At 36.1% G+C, this 21365-nt stretch overlaps 1 protein-coding gene across 1 annotated transcript in view; it reads left to right on the top strand.

Annotated features, from left to right (window-relative positions):
• Positions 1-21365, top strand: part of ZPBP (zona pellucida binding protein) — a gene marked incomplete at its 3' end in the record, with an annotated part of 152228 nt that overhangs the window by 85238 nt on the left and 45625 nt on the right. The window contains exon 7 of the mRNA XM_084247520.1: positions 6231-6408. Within this exon, the coding sequence (XP_084103646.1) occupies positions 6231-6408 (178 nt within the window). The remainder of the gene's footprint in view (positions 1-6230; positions 6409-21365) is intronic.

Consider the following 21365-nt stretch of genomic DNA (forward strand, 5'->3'; position numbering starts at 1 on the left):
ATATAGGGTAAGGAAAAATGTCAGGCTTTTCTGCCCTCCCGCCATCAGGATAGATGATGGATCCTTGCAGTCCTGAATGCATGCCTGATGCGGGCACCTGGAATAGGGTATGGGCATAGGTAGATGGGATTCACCTGGGCTGAGACTGGGCTTTTTAAGGGCGGCATCACAGGGACGCCAGAAGAAGCCAAAGAGAAGCCAAGAAGCAGCAGAAGCCGAAAAAGAAGCCGAGAGAGAAGCAGAGAAGAAGAAGCAGAAGCAGAGAACTCCGGAGAGCCCATATAGAGTGAAGAGTTGCTGGGGGCTGGGAGGACTGCCAGCCTCCTGGCCCCCCAGCACCCCTGCCTGCCATATACCTGGTGAACTCCAATAAAAGACCTGCAAAAACCCACTGAGGACTCTGACTCCTTTACCTGGTCTGCATGGGATCAGAAAACCTGCACTGTGTCCATTCCTAACCTTTACACATGATCAACAAAATAACTTGCTGTAATTTCAATTGGAGTTGCATTGAATCTGTTGAACAAATTATCAAGAACTGACATCTTTTTAAAAAAAGATTTATGCATACAAGAACTGGGTACAGGCCAGAGGTGGGTGGGAGGGGTGGTGGTGAGAGGATTCACCAGAGACAGAGTAGGGAACAGAACAGGTGGATTCACTGAAATACACTGCTGAGGGGAGACGCAGGCCAGTCAGAAGAGGTCAGCTGAGCCATTTGATTCACCTGCCTGGCTGGGGATCTAACTTCTGTTGCAGTGCCTACGGATAGCTGCATAGTGCTGCATCTTAACCCCTTGCTCCACCAAGGAGGCCCTGAAATCTTAATAATAGTGAATATTTTATCTATGAACTTAGAATACCTCCTTTTTTAACCTCTAATTTAATTTATTATAGTTCTGAGTTTTTCCTCACTATATGTTATATATAATATGTTATACATAGTTATATGTTATAAATACACATGCTTTGCTATATTTTTACCTAAATACTTAATTTTGGGGTGTAGATTGTAAATTTTATTTTGTCTTTAATTTCACATTTCACCTTTTTTTTTTTCTGATATATAACAAGGTAATTGGATTTTATATATTAATCTGTACCCTGCTAGCATGTTATAATCACATTTTACTTCCAGGACATTTTTTTTTCCCAGAAGTTTTACATAGATGGTCTTATATTCTACAAACAGAGTTTACTGTATTCATTCCAAATCAGTATCCCTTTTATTTCCTTTTCTTGTGTTCTGAATTAGCTAGTTCTTCCAGGACAGTATTGGAAAGGAGGGTATTTTACCCACCTTGACTTATACCTTTTTTCTTTCTTAAATAATGTTCATTGTGGTAATTTTGTTTAAATGACTGTATCTTTGGGGGTTATAGATTCCTACCTCCCACAAATGCACCTTCACACCATACCCACCACCATTGTCTCAATTATCCTCCACCATGCTTGTTGGGGCCCTCTCCCTTCTGAACTTCCACCCCACCATCCTCCCCTTCTGCTTGACTCAGTTTTGTGTAGTCAGATAGTTAGAGTTTATTTTGGAATTATTTTTTCTTTGAAAAAATGCAATTAGGATTTCTATAGCAATGTATTAAATGTCTACATCTCTTTCTTTGGTAATCTAAACAGTGTTAATTCTTCAACCTATAATTAAGGTGTCTTTTTACGTTTTTTGTCTTATCAGTGTTTCAGTTTTTAGTGTAAAAGTCTTTCATCTCTCTAGCTAATTTTATTCCAGTTTTTTTTTTCTTTTTCATGCTAATATAAATGGCATTATTTATTTATTTTTTTAATATAGTTCATTGGTAGTGTCATAGAAACTGTGGAGTGGTTCATGTTTCTGCATGTGATTTTCAGAGATAATCTTTTTCTTTTATGGACTTGGAAGATTTTAATTTATTTTCTGCCTAATTATCTGACTAATGACCTTCACTCATATAATGAATAGAAGTGGTAAGCCTAGGCAAGCTTGTTTTGTCCAAGACTTAAAAAAAGTTTTCAGTTTGTCTCCATTGAGTATAATGTTGGCTGTGAGTTTTTCATGTATGATCTTTATTTTGACTAGGTAAGTTCCTATTCTGCCTATTTAAAAGAGAGATTTTTTAACTTAGAATAAATATTCAAGTCTTTCCATTCATCTTTGTTTACTCTCTATCTTGGCATGCTCAGTGGAGCAGATTGTGATATTTAAAAAAAATAAATAACTTTTCCATGCAAAAGTTTATGTATTTTGCTATTGCTCATTTGTTTTACTTTTTTTTAAGGATTTATTTGTTTATGCATATAATAGCTGGGGTGCAGACCAGAGGTGCAAACAGTAAGAGAATTCAACAGAGACAAAGTGGGGAATAGTATGGGCGGATTTCCTGAAATACACTTTTTTTTTCATTGTTTTTTTAAAGATTTATTTATTTATTTATACAAGAACCAGGGTAAGGCCAGATGCGTGGGAGGGTGAGAGGATTCACCAGAGACAGAGCGGAGAACAGAACAGGCAAACTGACGAAATACACTACTGAGGGGAGCAGCGGGTGCAACAGGAGAGGTCTACCGCTCCCTGTGGGATCCTCGCTGGCCGGCCAGCCAGGATTAAACCTGCACTGCAGAGGCTGCAGACAGCTTCACAGCTCGGTGCTCAACCACTTGCGCCACCAGGGGAGGAGGCCCTGAAATACACTGTTGAGAGGAGCAGCAGGTGAAACAAGAGAGGTCTACTGTGCCATGTGGGCTAGCTCCCCACTCTGTCTCTGTTTAATTCTTTCACTACCTTAACTTTATCCTTTTTTAAAAAAAATATTTATTTATGCATACAAGAACTGTGGTACAGGCCAGAGGTTCAGGGGCAGGGTGAGAGGATTCACCAGAGAGTGGGGAGCAGAACAGGCAGATTTACTAAAATACACTGCTGAGGGGAGCAGCAGGCAAGGCAGGAGAGGTCTGCTGCACCATGTGGTTATTCCCTGGCAGGCTGGGGATCAAATTTGTACTGCAGTGGCTGGTGACAGCTTGATAGTGATGTTTTTAACCTCTGTGCCACCAGGGAGGCCCAGTTTTACCTTTCAGTGCAAATACTTAACTACATGTCTGCCATCAATATCCTTGATGTAAGAACATTCATTTAATGATTCAAGTAGTTTTCTTTTCATTTTTATACAATAAGAGATTCTTCCTGTTAGAAGGAAAATGGGAAATAGTATTAGAATTTATGTGATCCCTTTTATTATTATCAGGGTTTTGATTTTTGACTGGGAATATTAGGAAACTGTTATTCCAATGTCTCCTGAACATTTTATTTATTTTTATTTTTTGTTTATTTATTTTCTTTCCATGTTTGCTTTCTTTTCTCAAGTGTAGTCCCCATAGAATTTCCACTACTACTTCACCCATGCAACATCACCATAGTCTAGCCTGGCATTTAAGTACAATTAATTAGATATCAGATTTGTATCTAGTTAATGAGTAAGCACTTTCTTAATCAAAATCTATGTGTTTGAACACATAAATGGCAGGAAATTTACCAAAAGCATAAGAAACTTTTGAATTGTGAGAACCTAGTAAACAACAGAGTAATGGAACATAGTCTGTCCATTTATGTTGAATGCAGTATTTCAAAAAACATTTCTATAATTACTCATATAAATTTTCATGGAGGGCCTCCCTGGTAGCGCAGGGGTTAAAGTCAGTGCTTTCAAGCTGCTGGCAGCCACTTCAACACAAGTTTGATCCCCTATGACAGCAGCAGACTTTGCCTGCCTCACTCGCTGCTCCCCTCAGCAGTGTATTTGAGTCAATCCACCTGTTCTGTTGTTCCCTACTCTGTCTCTGGTGAATCTTCTCACACACACACACACACACACACACCCCTCTGGCCTGTACCCCAGTTCTTGTATGCATAAATGTTTAAATCTTTAAAAATGTTTTATGGAAAAGGTATAATTTACAAGGTATTTTAAGAAATCAGCAAAGCTGAGGTACACCACTGTGGTTTTAAATCAGCATGTGTCAATTCATCCATGCTTCTGACTAGATTAGTGTTTCAAGTAAGCATGCCAGAATTGAACAGAACTAACTTGCAGAGGGTATGAAAAAAAATAACAATCAAAATTCAACAAATGGGGCCTCCCTGGTGGCACAGGCAGTTGCGCACTGCTCTGTGAAGCTGTCTGCAGCCTCTGCAGCAAGTGTTCAATCCCGGCCGACAAGGGTCCCACATGGTGTGGCAGACCTCTCCTGTTGCGCCCACTACTCCCCTCAGCAGTGTATTTCATCAGTCTGCCTGTTCTGCTCCCGCTCTGTCTCTGGTGAATCCTCTTACCCTCCTGCACATCTGGCCTGTACCCCAGTTCTTGTATAAATAAATCTTTAAAAAAATTTCAACAGATAAAACTTATCAGTCACTGAAGAGTATAAGCTTCTTAATAATTTTACAAGTCAAACCAGAAGATATTACAAGCAAAAAGTTATTATATAGTAGAATGTTCCTTAATTATTTTGTAAAAGCAATTTTTAGAACAAAGGACTAGAAATTTAACATTTCTTCTTGATTTTAAACCTAATTTTTCTCTAAGAAAATAATGGAGTGTTTTTTCCTGGTCCCTTATTTATACCTGCTATGAGTGAGACCATCCGGTATTTTTCTTTTTCTTTCTGACTTATTTCGCTGAGCATGATCCTAATTAATACAAAGTAAAAATCAAAATCAACAAGCAACTATAAACCAGAGACACACTGGGGGGGGGGGGGCGGGGAGAGGAAGGATAAGGGCCAAAATAAGGGGAGGTGCAGTTATATGGGAAATATAACCAAAATTAAAATGCATACATTGTGCAAAATGAAAAATGATGTAAAAATTATATAAAATAAAATATAAAAAAATGTCAAGATCAACAGTTACTCCCTGGGTTTTTGCAACTAATAAATAATTCAATTGTTTAATAAAATATATTCAAATTTTTTTTTTAAAAATGGAAAAAAAAAAACAAAAATAATGGAGTGGATGACTTAGGACATGTTCCTTAAAGATTCTTAAAGTGTGGGCATCCTCTGGTGGCGCAGCAGCTGAGCACTGGGCTGCAAAGCTGCCCACAGCCTATGCAGTGCCAGTTCGATCCCCTGCTGGCCGGCGAGGGTCCCACATGGCACAGCAGACCTCTCCTGTCTCGCCTGCTGCTCCCCTCAGCATTGTACTTCGTCAGTCTACCTGTTCTGTTCCCTGCTCTGGCTCTGGTGAATTCTGTCACCCTTCCGCACTTCTGACTGTTCCCAGTGCTTGTATAAATAAATAAATAAATAAATCTTTAAAAGAAAAAAATTCTTAAAATGTGTATATATATATGTAATTTATTTATGCAAGCACTGGGGTATAGGCCAGAGGTACGGGAGGGTGAGAGAATTCACCAGAGACAGAGCATGGAGCAGAACAGGTAGAAGGACCAAAGTACACTGCTGAGGGGCGCAGCGGGTGAGATAGAAGAGGTCTGCTTCACCATGTGGAAATCTCCCTGGCTGGCCAGGAATCGAACTGGTGCTGCAGAGGCCGCGGACAGCCTCATAGCGCTGTGCTCAACCCACTGCGCCACCGGGGAGAATCAAAGTACATATATTTTTTAAAGATTTATTTACTTATACATACAAGAACTGGGGTACAGGCAAGAGGTGCTGGGGGTAAGAGGATTCACCAGAAACAGAGTGGGGAACAGAACAGGAGGGATGACTGAAATACACTGCCAAGGGGAGCAGTGGGCGAGTCAGGAGAAATATGCTGCACCATGTGGGTAGCTCTGTGGCTGGGGATTGAACTCATGCTGCAGTGGCTGCGGACAGCCTCATAGGTTGCGTCTTAACCCCTTGCACCACCAGGGAGGCCCTTAAAGTATATTTTTCTGAATACATTTGTTAAAATGCATTTCTTATAGAATATTTAATTACCAAGTTCTGTCTTGATTTTGCTCAAATGCCCATGCTGTAGTATTCCACATCCAAGGGGACCAGAAATTTGGCTTTATATCTAAATAGCTTATTTGCATTGTATTTGGAAATATATTTGGAAATGTATAAGTTTAGAGTTAACATCTTTCAATTTTTAAAAGTTTTTTTTTATACATGAAAAATTAAGGACCATGGAATTTGTTATCCTCTATTTCTAAATCCAAAAGCATCCTTATTTAGTCTGAAATTACCTTCATTTGTGATAATAGCTTTTTCATATTGTTTTTATATTTTAGGCTAAAAATCTCATAGAGAGGTTTTTTAATCAACAAGTGGAAGTTCTAGGCAGACGTGCAGAGCCATTGCCTGAAATATACTATATTGAAGGTACTCTACAGATGGTTTGGATTAATCGCTGCTTTCCTGGGTATGGAATTAATAGCATGAAACATCCAAAATGTCCTGAGTGCTGTGGTATGTAGTGAAATAAAATTTTTTGATTTTTATTTATGCAAATATACTTATTATGTTCACTTATATTTACTATTATTTTGATATATTTTTTAATTTGAAGCCACTAATGTGTTTGAAAGAGTGTCTAGATCTGAATGCATAAGTGAACAAAAAAGCTGACTCAATTTTGATATTGGTACTAATATAGCAAGTGTATTTAGGTGTGTTAGCCATTGTCTGGAGGAAAAAACAAATAATAGTTGTAAGTCACAAGAGTTACTTGCCCTACAAAGATCCAAATGATATTTCTTAAGATAAATTACTAATGGCTTTTGGTTTTATAAAGTATATGAAGTACTGCATTACTGGTGGTTTTTCTGATTTTTTGATCCTAGCACTGATAGATCAGAGCAGCTATCTGCTTTTCACTGAAATTCATTCTTCCAGAGTCCAGAAGAGTACTCTGTTTAGGATGAATTCTTGGATTCAGTCTTTGAATTTCTTCTTTTGAGAGTTGAATGAGCCAATTTATCATATGTCTTAAAAGACTTTTCTGATATATCACTCAATTAGTACCATTTTCATTCAATCTTTTTTGATGGTTTTCTTCTCCTGCTATCTTAAGTTAAATTAAAAAAAATACTGTTTTTGCTTTGCTTTATTCAGTTTGATTAGATTTTGCTTTAGTTTTTTTTTCTGATTTTGTTTTAAATATATGAAATTAGAAAAAAATTGAACATTTAATCTTAAGAAAATATATTACAAATCAAACACAGCCAACAAACAAATGCCAACTTTGTAACAATTTTGATAATTTGTGTATAGTACTGTCGAACACAGATATGCATGAAGTCTGAACATACCAGTGAAATTAGAATCTCAAATAAAAATTTAAGGTGTTTGCATCTCATTATTTTAAAATAGCTAAGTATAGTTCTCTCAAATAAAATGATAGGTTTGAATCTTTGAAAAATAAAAATAGCTTTACCATTATTATTTTTGCATTTACAAAATTTCAGATAGTAATGCAATTATCAGGATCTCTACTTTGATAATGTAATTATAACTTGCAAGTTACTATATGCTGTATTATATGATCAAGTTCATTAAGAAATTATCTTATTACTAGCAACAGGCCCCATGGGAAGTACATAAGAATACATATATAAATCTCAAAAATATTCTCTGCCTCTGAGCCTAAGTAAGGAACAAGAGACTGTGTAAGCTGCAGGGATGATAATGAAAAAATTAAAGAAAGCTAAGTGAGTTTGAGATAGGATAGAACCCCTAAGGATTAATGTAACTAAGTTAAGACTTTCTGTGTGATTTTATACTTGAGGTAGGATTTTTAAGGGTTAGAAAGTACAATCAAAGAGGGGACATGAGTGAGCATCAGATTTCTGGGAGCAGTTTTTTCATTAGGATTGGAAGATTAGTGTTAGAAGAGATGTGGAACATGATAAACTTTGAATGCAGAGTGGAAGATTGAAATTTAATGTGATTATAAAAGTCATATCTTTGATTTTAAGAATGATTTTTTTTAATTTTATGGAATCATTGCTCAGTGACTTAGAGTCATTTGCTAAATTTCATTATATTCAGGCTTTAGTAATAAATATTTCAGTTTAAGATTACCTTTGTGTTGTTTTAATCTCTGTTAGACTAATAAGGCATGACTGAGCTTTCTTTTTTGAACAGAATTCGTTAAATATTATGAGACATTGAGGTCTCCATCATATACAGTACTTTTTGTTTATATAACACTAGGCCATCACTCTAAAAGTTTAAAACACGTCTTACATAAAAATACATTTGAATCATTCTCCAGTTGAAAGGCAGTATAAAATACTAGTTACTAGAAAAATTTTCATGCTAAATTAGCTTAAAATTCAAGTATAAAATGAAATACTACATAGATAATACATATGAGGTCCTTTGTAAAATGATTTATTTCCAAAAAGAAGACATGCCAAGTTCATATGCAACAATGAAAATTAGGACAAACATGTTTATTACATTTGGGAAGTTTAACTCTCTCAAGAGTAGGTTAAGTATATAACAATAATGTTTCCTTCTTTGGATATCTTTACTTTTTTTAACTTCTAGAAAACAAATGAAAGATCATTTACTTATAAACTAGTGGAGATTTCACATATCTACTTATATCATTTTTCTCATTTCTAATTTGCTTAGTGTCTTTAATTTTCAATTTAAAAACCAGTCAAATTTCATGTCCAGCATCACTCACTATATACATCATTTTCTCACTCATTTTGACACTGTAAAATGAAAAAAATAAATTTGTAAATTATAGATGTCATACAATTTCATAAATTATATAGTAGGGTCTCCCTGGTGGCACAAGGGTTCAGCACAGCAGTGTGAAGCTATCAGCAGCCTCTGCAGCATGAGTTTGATTCCCAGCCAGGGAGCAACACACATGGTGCAGAAGACCTCTCCTGCCTCTCCCGCTGCACCCCTCAACAGTGTATTTCAGTCAATCTGCCTGTTCTGTTCCTCACTCTGTCTCTGGTGAATCCTCTCATTCCCCATCCCTCGCACCTCAGGCCTATACCCCAGTTCTTGTATGCATAAATAAAAATCGTTAAAAATATATTGTAACTAAAGACCAACGAGAATGTTATATTATTTCTGGTAGAATTTGTTTGAAACAGGTTCTGAAATAAATTTTATTGTGCAATTTCTATAAAACTATATATCTTGCCTTCAGCTCCATTTTACTCCCATTAGTCACCTCAAAAAAATCCCACTTGAATGTTAATTTTTTTTTTTACATAAAATCCCACTCTCCTTGCTTACTCTTCTTCTGTCTATAACAGCTAGAGTTTAAAATCTCTTACATCTTTCAAAATTACCTCATGATTTTCTTAAAACTAAATCCAAGGTGTAGGAACCCAACATTTACATTTACACTAAGCATCTCAGTGATTCTCATGCATATGTTAATAAGGCAATCAGATGTCTTTCCTTCTGTCTCTCATTGGTTATTGTGGATTGCATGTATAGCTTGTGTAGCAGCATTATTATTTTTTTATCGAGTTAGTATTTCTTTACATAATTGTTTCTATAATGGAAAATGTAGGACCCACCACTTCAGGCATTGTTGCCCCAGTGTGCCCACCACCACAGACCCATAGTCCCCTGCCATGGACCCTTGTGCTCCCTCCTGTCTTGGTCTCCTCCTTCCCCTGCACCCCGACTCCTTCTCTGGCTGCAGCATTATTTTTCTGATATATTCTTATCAATAAGATTTGCTGTTATGCATTTCAAGCTTTTGGGAATTCCAGGGAAACTCAACAAGGAGCTCTTTTATAGTGTTCTAATGTCTGTCTGTGGTCAGAAATAATGACATTACAGGCTAGCATATTTACTGCACTTTGGAATTCTTTTATTAATGCAGCACACCATAATTATGCTGTGTAATTGTTTAGAAGACGCAATTTTTAGTAAAACCTTTTTAAGCTCTAAATTTAATCCTGTTCAGATATACAATCTTGAACCCTTATTTTTACTTTATATCAGAGTCAAGAAAAATAACAAAAACAGCTGATGTTGACAAAACAAACTTTAAGACAGCAAGTTTTACTAGGTACACAAAGGGACAGACATTACATTATAATAAAAGGATAATTTTACCAAGTTGATATGATAGTATAATATTTCTGAATTTATGAGTACTTATCAGAATTTAAAATATATAAAATAAAGCAGCATTAATATTGGCATGCAAAGCAATATAGAAAAAAATTATCTTAATTTTCTACCCAGCTAGAAAATCATCCATATATGCATTATAGACATAAGTGATAATGGAAAACTAAAGATTTTAGAACATAACATGGGACAATATCATTATGACTTGAGCCTCAGAAAAGATTTCCCAAAAGTGACAGAAATCTCTAACTTTAATTAGATTTATAATTTTGCCTACAAAAAATTAAATATTTATGTTTATGAAAAGACACTGCAAAGAGAAAAGTTAATCTACAGAATAGGAGAAATATTTTTGATGGACATAAGGATAAGAGACTTATACGCAGAACATATAAAATGCCTGTAGATGCCACCTCCACTCCATCAAGACACCACGAATTACAAATCCCAGGATTCCCAAAGGGGAGTTGCAAGGACCTAAGGACAAAGTTAAGCAGCCATTTTCTCTGTTTATAAATAAAAATCAGCCATGTTAGTGAGGTCAGGCACACTTGGCTAGTGCTCTTGGCCCGGCAGGTTTGGTCTCAGCAGGTCATTGGGGATTCCAAGTCTGTGGAATGGGTGGAACACATTTGAGAATTTATCTCCCTCTTTTCTCCCTGAGTTGTACATTTCCTCATTCCCCTGCCCTGGTAAATAAACCTTTTGTTAACCTTTAATAAAAAATAAATAAGTAAAATAATATTGCAAAAAAATAAAAAAATAAATAAAATGCCAGTAGGAAACTGTTTAAAAATAAGCCAGAAAGAAAAAGAAAAATACCAGATGGTCTCACTCATAGCAGGAATCTAGGAAACTTAAATAAGAGACCAGGAAAAAGAATAACTATAAGAAAGTAAAAATCAAAATCAACAAACTACTATGAACCAGAGACACTCTATGGGGGGTGGGGGTCAGGGAAAGGAGGGATTGGGTTCAAAATAAGGGGGTGCAATTGTATGGGGAATATAAAAATAAAAGTAAAATTTAAAATAAATAAATAAATAAAAGAAAACTGTTTAAAAAGACAAGCAATTTAAAAAATTGATAAAAATTTCAATAATTACTTAACAAAAGAAAAACTCCAAATTGTCAATGACTATATCAAATCACAAATTATTTTGTAATCAGGGAAATGTGTTTTAAAAAAATGAGATCATAGTGCGTCGTTATTAGACTGGCAAAAAGTAAATGTCCAAAGCCTATGGTGTTCCAGGAAGTCATGTGACTTTGGGAAACAGTTGACATTATGGCAAATGTGACATATTGTGTAACTTAGCATTTGACACTTAGGGGAAATGCATTGCAGTATATTTTCTAATAGTATATTTTCATTTGAGACAACCAAAATGTCCATTAATGGTAAGATGTCTGAATGAATAGTGATATATTCATACAATGGATTGTTATACAGGAATTACAGTGAATGTATGGGCATTATGAACATACCGATATATTTTGTAAACATAACGTGTGGAAAATAGGCTAATAAAACAGTAAATTTAGGCATGGGTAAGAACTGTTTTATAGATATTAATTTATGAATGCTAAAACTATAATGCAACCCAAGGAAATTACTACATTAAAACAAAGACTGACTTCTGGAGGGAGGAAAGGGAATGTGATTGAGTGGGACATGGGCACTTGAAGTGATGGCACTTTTCTATGTTATGGCTTAAATTGTTTTAGGTTTTCTCTGCAAAGATTTGTAAAATTTTATATTTATGTCTTTTTTTTTTCCTCTGTGGCACTTCTTAATAAAAGGTAAAGCACTCAATTTTCCCTTAAAGCTTGATTATCATTATTATACTACTAAATATACTAAAGAAAATTAAACATTGCCAGGTGTTTTCTTTCTCTAATAATTTGAACTTCTTTGTGGATAGTGTCACCTGATATTTGTCTTCACAAATTTATAATTTTGACAGAGCAGTCAATACTAGTTCAATGGGAATAATGACATTATTATTTGCTTTCTTTTCAACATTAGGTTTTAAACATATTCCTTATTTCTCTGTTGTTCTTCCTTCTATCTCCCCTTCTGGCATATCTATTATCTTTATGTCGCTTTTCCCAGTGGAGTCAGATAGATCTCACAGAACCTCTTAATTTTTTTTTAATATCTTATATCTTTCTCTTCTTCCACCTGACTCCTTTTGTATTAGTATCTTTAGGATCACTATTCAATCCTCCATTTGATCAACTGTTTCTGTGGCTTTCTCTACAATTTTCAGTCTCATCTTTTGATCACTTTACATCCTGAACCTATTATTTTACTATTTAAATCTTCCTTTCTGCTTTCAGTGCATTAATTTTATTTCTGATCTCAATAATTTCTTTTTTAGAGTTTTGTTGCATCTCTTTGATTATCTTTTCAAATCTCCTTATATCACTTTGTCTTGACTTTATGTGTTTTCTTCTATATGATTAATTTTGTCTATTAAAGCAATTTTGAACTCTGATAATGTGATACAATCTTCCATGTCTTTGTGGTTGTGTTCTGGATATCGTTATTTAAAAAAAAAAAGTTTTGTTTTTGCATACAAGAACTGGGGTACAGGCCAGAGGTGAGGGGTGGGGGTGAGAGGATTCACCAGAGACAGTGGGGGGAACAGAACAGGTAGGCTGACTGCAATACATTGCTAAGGGGAGCAGCGGACCTGTGTGGAGCACACTAGCTTCTCTGCCATTGTTACCCTTGGTCAAAATCCACATTGTTTTGCTTTCCCCTCCCTAGTTTCTCTGATTGTCAGTAACCCAGCAGTCTGTGTCAACTGCCTCAGACCACGACCTCTAGATATTTCTCTCTACCACCTCATTTTCAATGTCATAAGTCTACTCTGTATCTCCTGTGTACAATTGTTTTGCTTTCAGAACTCAAAGTTATATTCCAGGTTTTCCCCAAGCTTTCAGACTGCCTGGTGTAGTGTCCCTCTGCTTGATTATTAGATGTTCTTCCTGGGAGTGATTCAGTGAACCTTCTCTACCTATATCTTGGCAAAGTTCCAGTTGTTTTCCTTCCTTTAGGCTCATCTACATTGAAGAATTATTAAATAAATTTTAGAATCACCATAAAATTTTGCAGAAGGTATGCAGAGATATTTATTTGAGTAGAGTTAAATTTTAGATCAATTTTTGAGAATCACATTCTGATAGTACTGCTTCTTAGAATGTATACATATCTCTCCTTTCATTTATGTCTTTTTAAACAGCAGAAAAATATTTTAAATATATGATTTTCAGTTATTTTACTCAGGGGTTATGCATAAGAGTATTGTGTGATTCTGAATATTATTTCACATCAAGTTCTAATTCAAACTTCTATAGTGAGATAAATACTCTGTATTGATTTAATTCATATTTGTATAGGGTTTTTTTGGGGGAACAGTGCATAACCCACAGTTGTTGAGTATACTGGTTTATAAATGTCAATTATGTCAATTGTGTTGATAAGTCATGTTTTATATATCCCTTACATTCCCATGATATTTTTTTTTCTCCCATGGAGTTTGATTTACTACAAATCTGTCTAAATATTATCTATTTAATTCTATCACATACTAAGAGAAAGCAGTGTTTTCTGAATATTTTGAACAGATAGCCTCAACTGTTATTGTTTTTTTAAACTACTTTGTCAAACTACTCCAGCTTTTTTACTCATATGATGTTTTTTCAGCCTTTTCCTTATTAATTAATGTGTTCATCCTATAAGTAGCATATGGAAATACTGTATTTTAATCCACTTAAGATCTCTTTCTCTTAATTGTATTTAGTAGTCTAACTTAAATATGAGGGTTTGGATTAAGTACAATTATAATGTACTATATTAGTCATATATATGCTCTTTTGTTCAGTTTCACAGGATCAGTATTGAGGACTTCGACTTATTTGTTTGAAGGAAACATTCAACCCACTAATATCTTCCTTTTGGCTCTCAGGAACATTTGGCCCTCTTACAAAATGTATTTACCTCATCCCAACATCTCTAAGAATCTTTTTCTATTATACCACTACTAAATCTAAGCTATTATCTACATATCATCAATTCAAAAAAATTCCAAATTATTTAAATCATCTAAATTATATATAATTGAGACTCTAGGTATAATTCATCTGCGGAGAAATTGTTCATTTGTGGACATATAAACCTAGAAAACAAGCTGTCATTTTTTAAAAGAAAATGGTGGGATAGGCATAACACAGGTATTCCTATTTATTTATTTATTTTTTCAAAAAAATATTTAATTCTTATTTTAAACAAATATACTTTATCACATGGCATTTTTTTTAAATAATAAATTTTATTTTTATATTCCCCCATACAATTGCAAATGCCCCATTCTGACCCCAATCCCTCCCCTCCCACCCCCGACCCCCCAAAAAGTGTCTCTGGTTCATAGTTTTTTGTTGATTTTGATTTTCATTTTCTTATAGTTATTCATTTTCCTGGTCCCTTATTTAAGTTTTCTACATTCCTGCTATGAGTGAGACCATCCAGTATTTTTCTTTTTCTTTTTGGCTTATTTCGCTGAGCATGATCCCTTCCAGCGCCATCCATGTTGCTGCAAATTGCATGTGTTTATCTTTTTTGAATGCTGAGTAATATTCCATGGTGTATATGTACCACATCTTCTTGATCCAGTCATCTATTTTTGTTTCCAAAGCTTAGCTATTGTAAATAGTGCTGCTATAAACATAGGGGTGCAGGTGTTCTTTGGAATTGATATTTCTGTGTCCTTTGGGTAAATACCTAGGAGTGGAATTGCTGGATCATATGCATGCTCTATCTTTAGTAGGTTGTGGAATCTCCACACAGCTCTCCATAGTGGTTGGAGCAGTTTGCACTCCCACTAGCAGTGCAGAAGAGTTCCTTTTTCTCCATAACCTCGCCAACATTTGTTGTTGCTAGTTTTTGTAATATGTGCCATTCTCACCGGTGTAAGATGGTATCTCATGGTAGTTTTGATTTGCATTTCCCTGATTACAAGTGATGTTGAACATTTTTTCATATGTCTGTAGGCCATTTGCATTCCCTCTTCAGAGAATTTTCTTTTTAGCTCTTCTGCCCATTTTTTGACTGGGTTATTTTCTTTGTTTTTCTTGAGTTTCATCAGCTCTTTGCAGATTTTTGTGATCAGTCCTTTATCATTAGTGCTGGGTGCAAAAATGTTCTCCCAGTTTGTGGGGTTTCTCTTTGTTTTTGTTATTGTCTCCTTTGCTGTGCAGAAGCTCTTTAATTTGATGTAGTCCCAGCTGTTTATCTTTGCCTTCATTATCACTGCTTTGGGTGATATGTCTGTAAAGATGTCTTTGATATGCAAATCATGTAGTGTTTTGCCTATATTTCGTTCTATGTATTTTATGGTTTCAGGTCTTATGTCTAGTTCTTTAATCCATTTTGAGTTGATTTTTGTATATGGTGTGAGGTAGTGGTCAAGCTTCATTCTTTTGCATGTAGCAACCCAGTTTTCCCAGCACCATTTATTGAACAAACTTTCTTTGCTCCAATGCATAGTCTTTGCTCCTTTGTCAAAGATTAGTTGACCATAAATCTGTGGGTTTATTTCTGGATTTTCTATTTGATTCCATTGGTCTGTATGTCTGTTCTTGTTCCAATACCATGCAGTTTTGATGATTATGGCTTTGTAGTATAGTTTGAAGTCTGGGATTGTGATGCCTCCATTTCCTTCTTATTTTTTTGAGTAGAGCTTTGGCTATTCGGGTTTTTTTGTGATTCCATATGAATTTCATCAATAATTGTTCTATTTCTTTGAAGAATGACATTGAAATTTTGATTGGAATAGCATTGAATCTGTAGATTGCATTTGGTAGGATGGCCATTTGAATAATGTTTATTCTTCCAATCCATGAGCAGGGGATGTCTTTCCATTTCTTTGTTTCTTCTTCTATTTCTTTTAACAGTGTTTTATAGTTTTCTTTGTATAGGTCCTTTACCTCTTTTGTTAGATTTATTCCCAAATATTTGATTTTTTTGGTTTCGATAATAAAATGGATGTTTTTTTTTTTGATTTCTACTTCTTCAGATTTATTGTTTGTGTATAGGAAGGCTACTGACTTTTGCGTGTTGATTTTGTATCCTGCCACTTTACTGAATTGATTAATGAGTTGAATTAGTTTTTCTGTGGAGTTTTTGGGGTTCTCTATGTATATTATCATATCATCTGCAAATAGTGATAGTTTGACTTCTTCTTTTCCTATTTGGATTCCTTGTATGTCTTTCTCTTGTCTTATTGCTCTGGCTAGGACTTCCAGTATTATATTGAAAAGCAGTGGTGAGAGTGGACATCCTTGTCTTGTTCCAGATCTTAATGGAAATGCTTTCAGCTTTTCACCATTGAGGATGATACTGGCTGTTGGCTTGTCATAGATGGCCTTTATGATGTTGAGGTATGTTCCTTGTATCCCAAGAATTTCAAGGGCTTTTATCATGAATGGGTGTTGTACTTTGTCGAAAGCTTTCTCAGCATCTATTGATATTATCATATGGTTTTTATATTTCTTTTTGTTGATGTGTTGGATAACGTTGATTGATTTTCGGATGTTAAACCATCCTTGTGTCCCTGGAATGAATCCTACTTGGTCGTGGTGAATTATCTTATGGATAAATTGTTGGATTCTGATAGCTAAAATTTTATTGAGGATTTTTGCATCAGTGTTCATTAAGGAGATTGGCCTGTAGTTTTCCTTTTTTGTGTTGTCCTTATTTGGTTTTGGTATTAGTGTAATGCTGGCTTCATAGAACGTGTTTGGTATTGTCCCTTCCTTCTCAATTTTTTGGAAGAGTTTGTGAAGGATAGGCACTAATTCGTCTCTGAATGTTTGGTAGAATTCATTTGTAAATCCATCAGGTCCTGGGCTTTTGTTTTTGGGAAGGTTTTTGACTACCATTTCAATTTCGCTGCTTGTAATTGGTCTGTTTAGGTGTTCTATTTCTTCTTTATCTAGCTTTGGGTGATTGTAGAGTTGTAGGAATTTGTCCATCTCCTCTAGATTGTTGAACTTGTTTCCATATAACTGTTCATAGTAGTTACTGATTATTCTTTTGATTTCTGCTGTGTCTGTTGTGATTTCTCCTCTTTCATTTATGATCCTGTTTATTTGTGCTTTCTCCCTTTTTTCCTTTGTGAGCCTGGCTAGGGGTTTGTCTATTTTATTGATTTTTTCAAAGAACCAGCTCTTGGTTTCATTGATCTTTTGGATTGTTTTTTTAGTTTCAATTTCATTTATTTCTGCTTTGGTTTTTATTATTTCTTTTCTTCTACTGGTTTTGGAGTTTTTTTGTTGTTCTTTTTCTAGATCTCTGAGCTTCGAGATTAGGTTGTTTCTTTGAGTTCTTTCTTGTTTTTTGATGTGAGCTTCTATTGCTATATATTTTCCTCTTATTACTGCTTTTGCTGCATCCCATATATTTAGGATATTGGTGTCCTCCTTGTCATTCAATTCAAAGAATTTTTTAATTTCTTCTTTGATCTCCTCGTTAGTCCAGTGGTCTTCCAGTAGTGTGGTTTTTAATCTCCATGAGGTAGGATAGTTCCTTGCCTTATTTTTATGGTTTATTTCTAGTTTGATGCCTTCATGGTCAGAAAAGATGGTTGGTATGATTTCAATCTTGGTGTATCTTCTGATTTTTGTCTTGTGCCCCAGTATGTGATCGAACCTGGAGAATGACCCATGTGCTCTTGAGAAAAATGTGTACTCCGTTTTTTTTGGATTTAGTGTTCTATAGATGTCTGTTAAACCCAAATGCTCTACGTCCGTATTTAGAGCTTTAGCGTCTTTACTTATTTTTTGTCTTGTTGATTTATCCAATGTTGATAGTGGTGTGTTGAAGTCTCCCACTACGTATGTGTTTTCTCTGATGTCTGTTTTCAGAGAGGACAACAGTTGTCTGATATATTTTGGTGCTCCTTCGTTTGGTGAGTATATGTTAATGAGTGTTATTTCTTCTTGAAGTATTGTCCCCTTGATCATAATGTAGTGACCCTTGGGGTCTCTTTTTATTTTTTTGAGTTTGAAGTCTGTTTTATCTGATATAAGTATAGCTGTTCCTGCTTTCTTTTTTGGTCCATTTGCTTGTAGGATTGTTTTCCATTCTTTAACTTTGAGCCTATTTTTATCTTTTGTAGCTAAATGTGTTTCCTGGAGACAGCAAAAGGTTGGGTTTTGTTTCTTAATCCAGGCTGCGACTCTGTGTCTTTTTATTGAAGAGTTTAGTCCATTTACATTTAGAGTTAATATTGATATGTTAGCATCTGTATTTGCCATTGTGTTTGTCTTTCCTTTGATTTTATTTATTTATTCTTTTAATAACTTTTTTTTTTTTTTGGTCTTCTTTCGTTGTTATTCATCCCTCTGAGGTTCTGGTTTTAGGATTCCTTGTAGTATTTTTTGGAGTGGGGGTTTAGTCGCAATGAAATCCCGGAGTTTCTCTTTGTCTGGGAAGGTCCTTATTCTTTCTTCATAGAGGAAGGAGAGCTTTGCGGGATAGAGTATTCTTGGTTGGCATCTGTTTTCTTGGAGTCTGTTGACTATGTCCCTCCACTCTCTCCTTGCCCGTAGTGTTTCTTCAGAGAAGTCTGATGTCAGCCTGATTGGTTTTCCTTTGAATGTTATCTGTTTATTCCCTCTTGTCAGCTTCATTATTTTTTCCTTGTTCTGGATTCTTGGGAGCTTTACTATTATGTGTCTTGCTGTGTTTGTCCTTTCGTCGTGGAAGTTTGGTGTTCTTCTTGCTTCTTGTATATCAATTTTCAGGTCCTTCTTTGCATTTGGGAAGTTCTCTTCAATTATCTCCTGGAATATTTTCTCTGTTCCTACATCTCTGTCCTCTCCTTCTAGAATTCCTATAACTCTTATATTGCCTTTCCTCATGGAGTCAGATAGTTCCCAAAGTCTTTCTTCGTTCTTTTTCCTTCGTACTTCTCTTTCCTTTTCTGTTTTGGTTCTTTTTATTTTTGTGTCTTCAAGAGTACTTATTCATTCTTCCATTTCATCTATTCTGCTTTCATTGCTTTCCCCAGAGTTCTTTAGTTCCTCCATTAATTCTTTGATCTCTTGCATTTCTTTTACTTCCCTCTTTAGGGACTCAATTTCATTCTTCTGACCATTGTTTTCCCTCTTTAGGGACTCAATTTCCTTCTTCTGATCATTGTTTTCCTTTATGAATTCTGTCACTTTTTTAATCATGGCAATTTTAAATTCTCTTTCTGGAAGGCTCAGAAGTTCTTCCAAGTTACTGTCGTTGCAATCTGGAGGGTGGTTTTCTTTTTGTGGTGTGCTTCTTTCCTGAGGAGTTGTTAGGTTGCGTGTGGTTCTTCTACTCCCTACTTTCTGTTTTCTAAATTTGTCGTATTCATTGGGACACTGTGTTGCTCGGACTTGCCGGCATCTTGGGTGAACTTCTCCGCTCCCCTCTGGCTCCTCCAGGAACCATCTCTGGCTTCTGGGGGAGCTTTCTGCTGGTCTTAGGCAGTCTTTACTGAAGAAATGTCCCTGTTCTAAAATGGCGAAGCGGGTCGCAGTCCCTGCGCATCTGGTCTCAGGCACACTCTTCTGCGTGCCCGGTCTGCCCCGGACGTGGGTGCCTGCTCCCTCTGTGGGCTCAGACTGCTGGTTGGAAGGGGCCTGGCGTGGGCTAACTTCCCAGCTGGCCACTGGGTCCTCCAGAAGCCTTCTGCCCTTTTCAAGAAGTCTTTTCTTAAGAAATTTCCGTTCTATTGGGTGTTAGTGACTTTTTTCTGGTCGCTAGGTGGCGCCAGAGATCTCTCCTATTGTCCTTGGGGGGCTGTTTTTCAACACCCCCACCCCCGTGGGACAGGGGACAGAGTGAGAATGGTAGGGTAAACCTCAACGGCTTTGGGGTGCTGTGTCTGCCTTGTGCCCCACCGTCGTGGAGAACCCACGCACCGAATTTCGTGCCCCGGGCCTCAGTTCCAAAGCCCTCAGTTCCAGGATGCTGGCTGTAGCCCAGTTCAGTGGCGCGGGAATGGCGCCTTTTGCACCCCGCTCCCGTGCCTGGGCGCCTGGTTCCTGCTTACTCAGTGAGGGAGTTTCACCTCAGTGAGGGCCTCCGCGCGTCTCCCCACAAGCCTAGGTCGCAGGCGCAGGGACCTTGGCAGCTGAGATCCAGATCCGCGTTTGCTTTTCAAGGGCACCAAGTGTGCCGCTTTTCCGCACAAGCTTACCGGCAGCCCGGGCTGTGTGCAGGTCTCCGATATTCCTATTTAAAAGGGAGAAATTAGAAGAAAAAAAGGGGCCACTGGTTCTAACTAAGTTTAATACTTCCTTTAGATTTTAAGACTTGATAACAATCTTCTGTAGTGCAGTCCTCCACAGAGGCATCACGTCTTTAGGTTCCATTGTCCCTGTCCTAGTCTGTGGCTGCAAGTTGGTTCCTTTCCTGTGTTCTCTCTTTATGGCTGTCAGCTGGTCAACTTCTTGGCTCAGCTCCCCATTGGATTTATACTTAGAAGGTTGCTAGCATAGTACATATTTGCAGAGGAGTAATTATATTAGCTCAGTTTCAGCTTGTAGAGTTTTAGAAATCTAACAGCCCTCTTTTACTTTATCCCCTTGCCTTTTAGTACAAGCTAGCTGTGTTTTGTTATAAATCTGTGTTTGTCTTAGATATTCACGCTATTAGAGCAGAGAAGGAAAGATCCTGTGGAAGCACAAATCTTTCACTATAATCATATCTCAATTCTAGTATAGTTAGTGGATCTATGAAACACATAGCTATCTGTATAGCAAATGTTTATTCAGTTATACATCATTCTTTCCACAGCATACATTTTTGAAATTAATTTAATTTTACCTGAGATAATATTGGGGTATTCCCCATCAGATATTACCACCATAGTGTAGCCAACACCAACTCACCAGAGCATGTTTTTAAACAGTATATTTCCTAATTTTAACAGTCTTAGCAATCTGGATAGACTAAGAGTCTTTCAAGTTATCAGGTGCTGGTTCTTTTTTTATCATTTCCATCTTTACTTTATTTCTTTCCTCTTGCATTTTTTATAAGTAGCATGATAATACTAGTATACACCTTTAATTTTGCTTTCTTTGTTGGAAATGGTTTCTTTGTCTGTTTTTGGCTAAATATTCAATATACATATGGCTATTTAACAATTTGTGTTCTTCAATGTTATAAATCTCTTTATACTACTATTTTAGAGGCATCTCCTAAATTTTGACATACTATATTTTCATTTTTTAAAAGATTTATTTATTTACTTATA

The sequence above is a fragment of the Talpa europaea genome (genome assembly GCF_964194135.1).
Source record: "Talpa europaea genome assembly, chromosome: 11".
Lineage (NCBI taxonomy): Eukaryota > Metazoa > Chordata > Mammalia > Eulipotyphla > Talpidae > Talpa > Talpa europaea.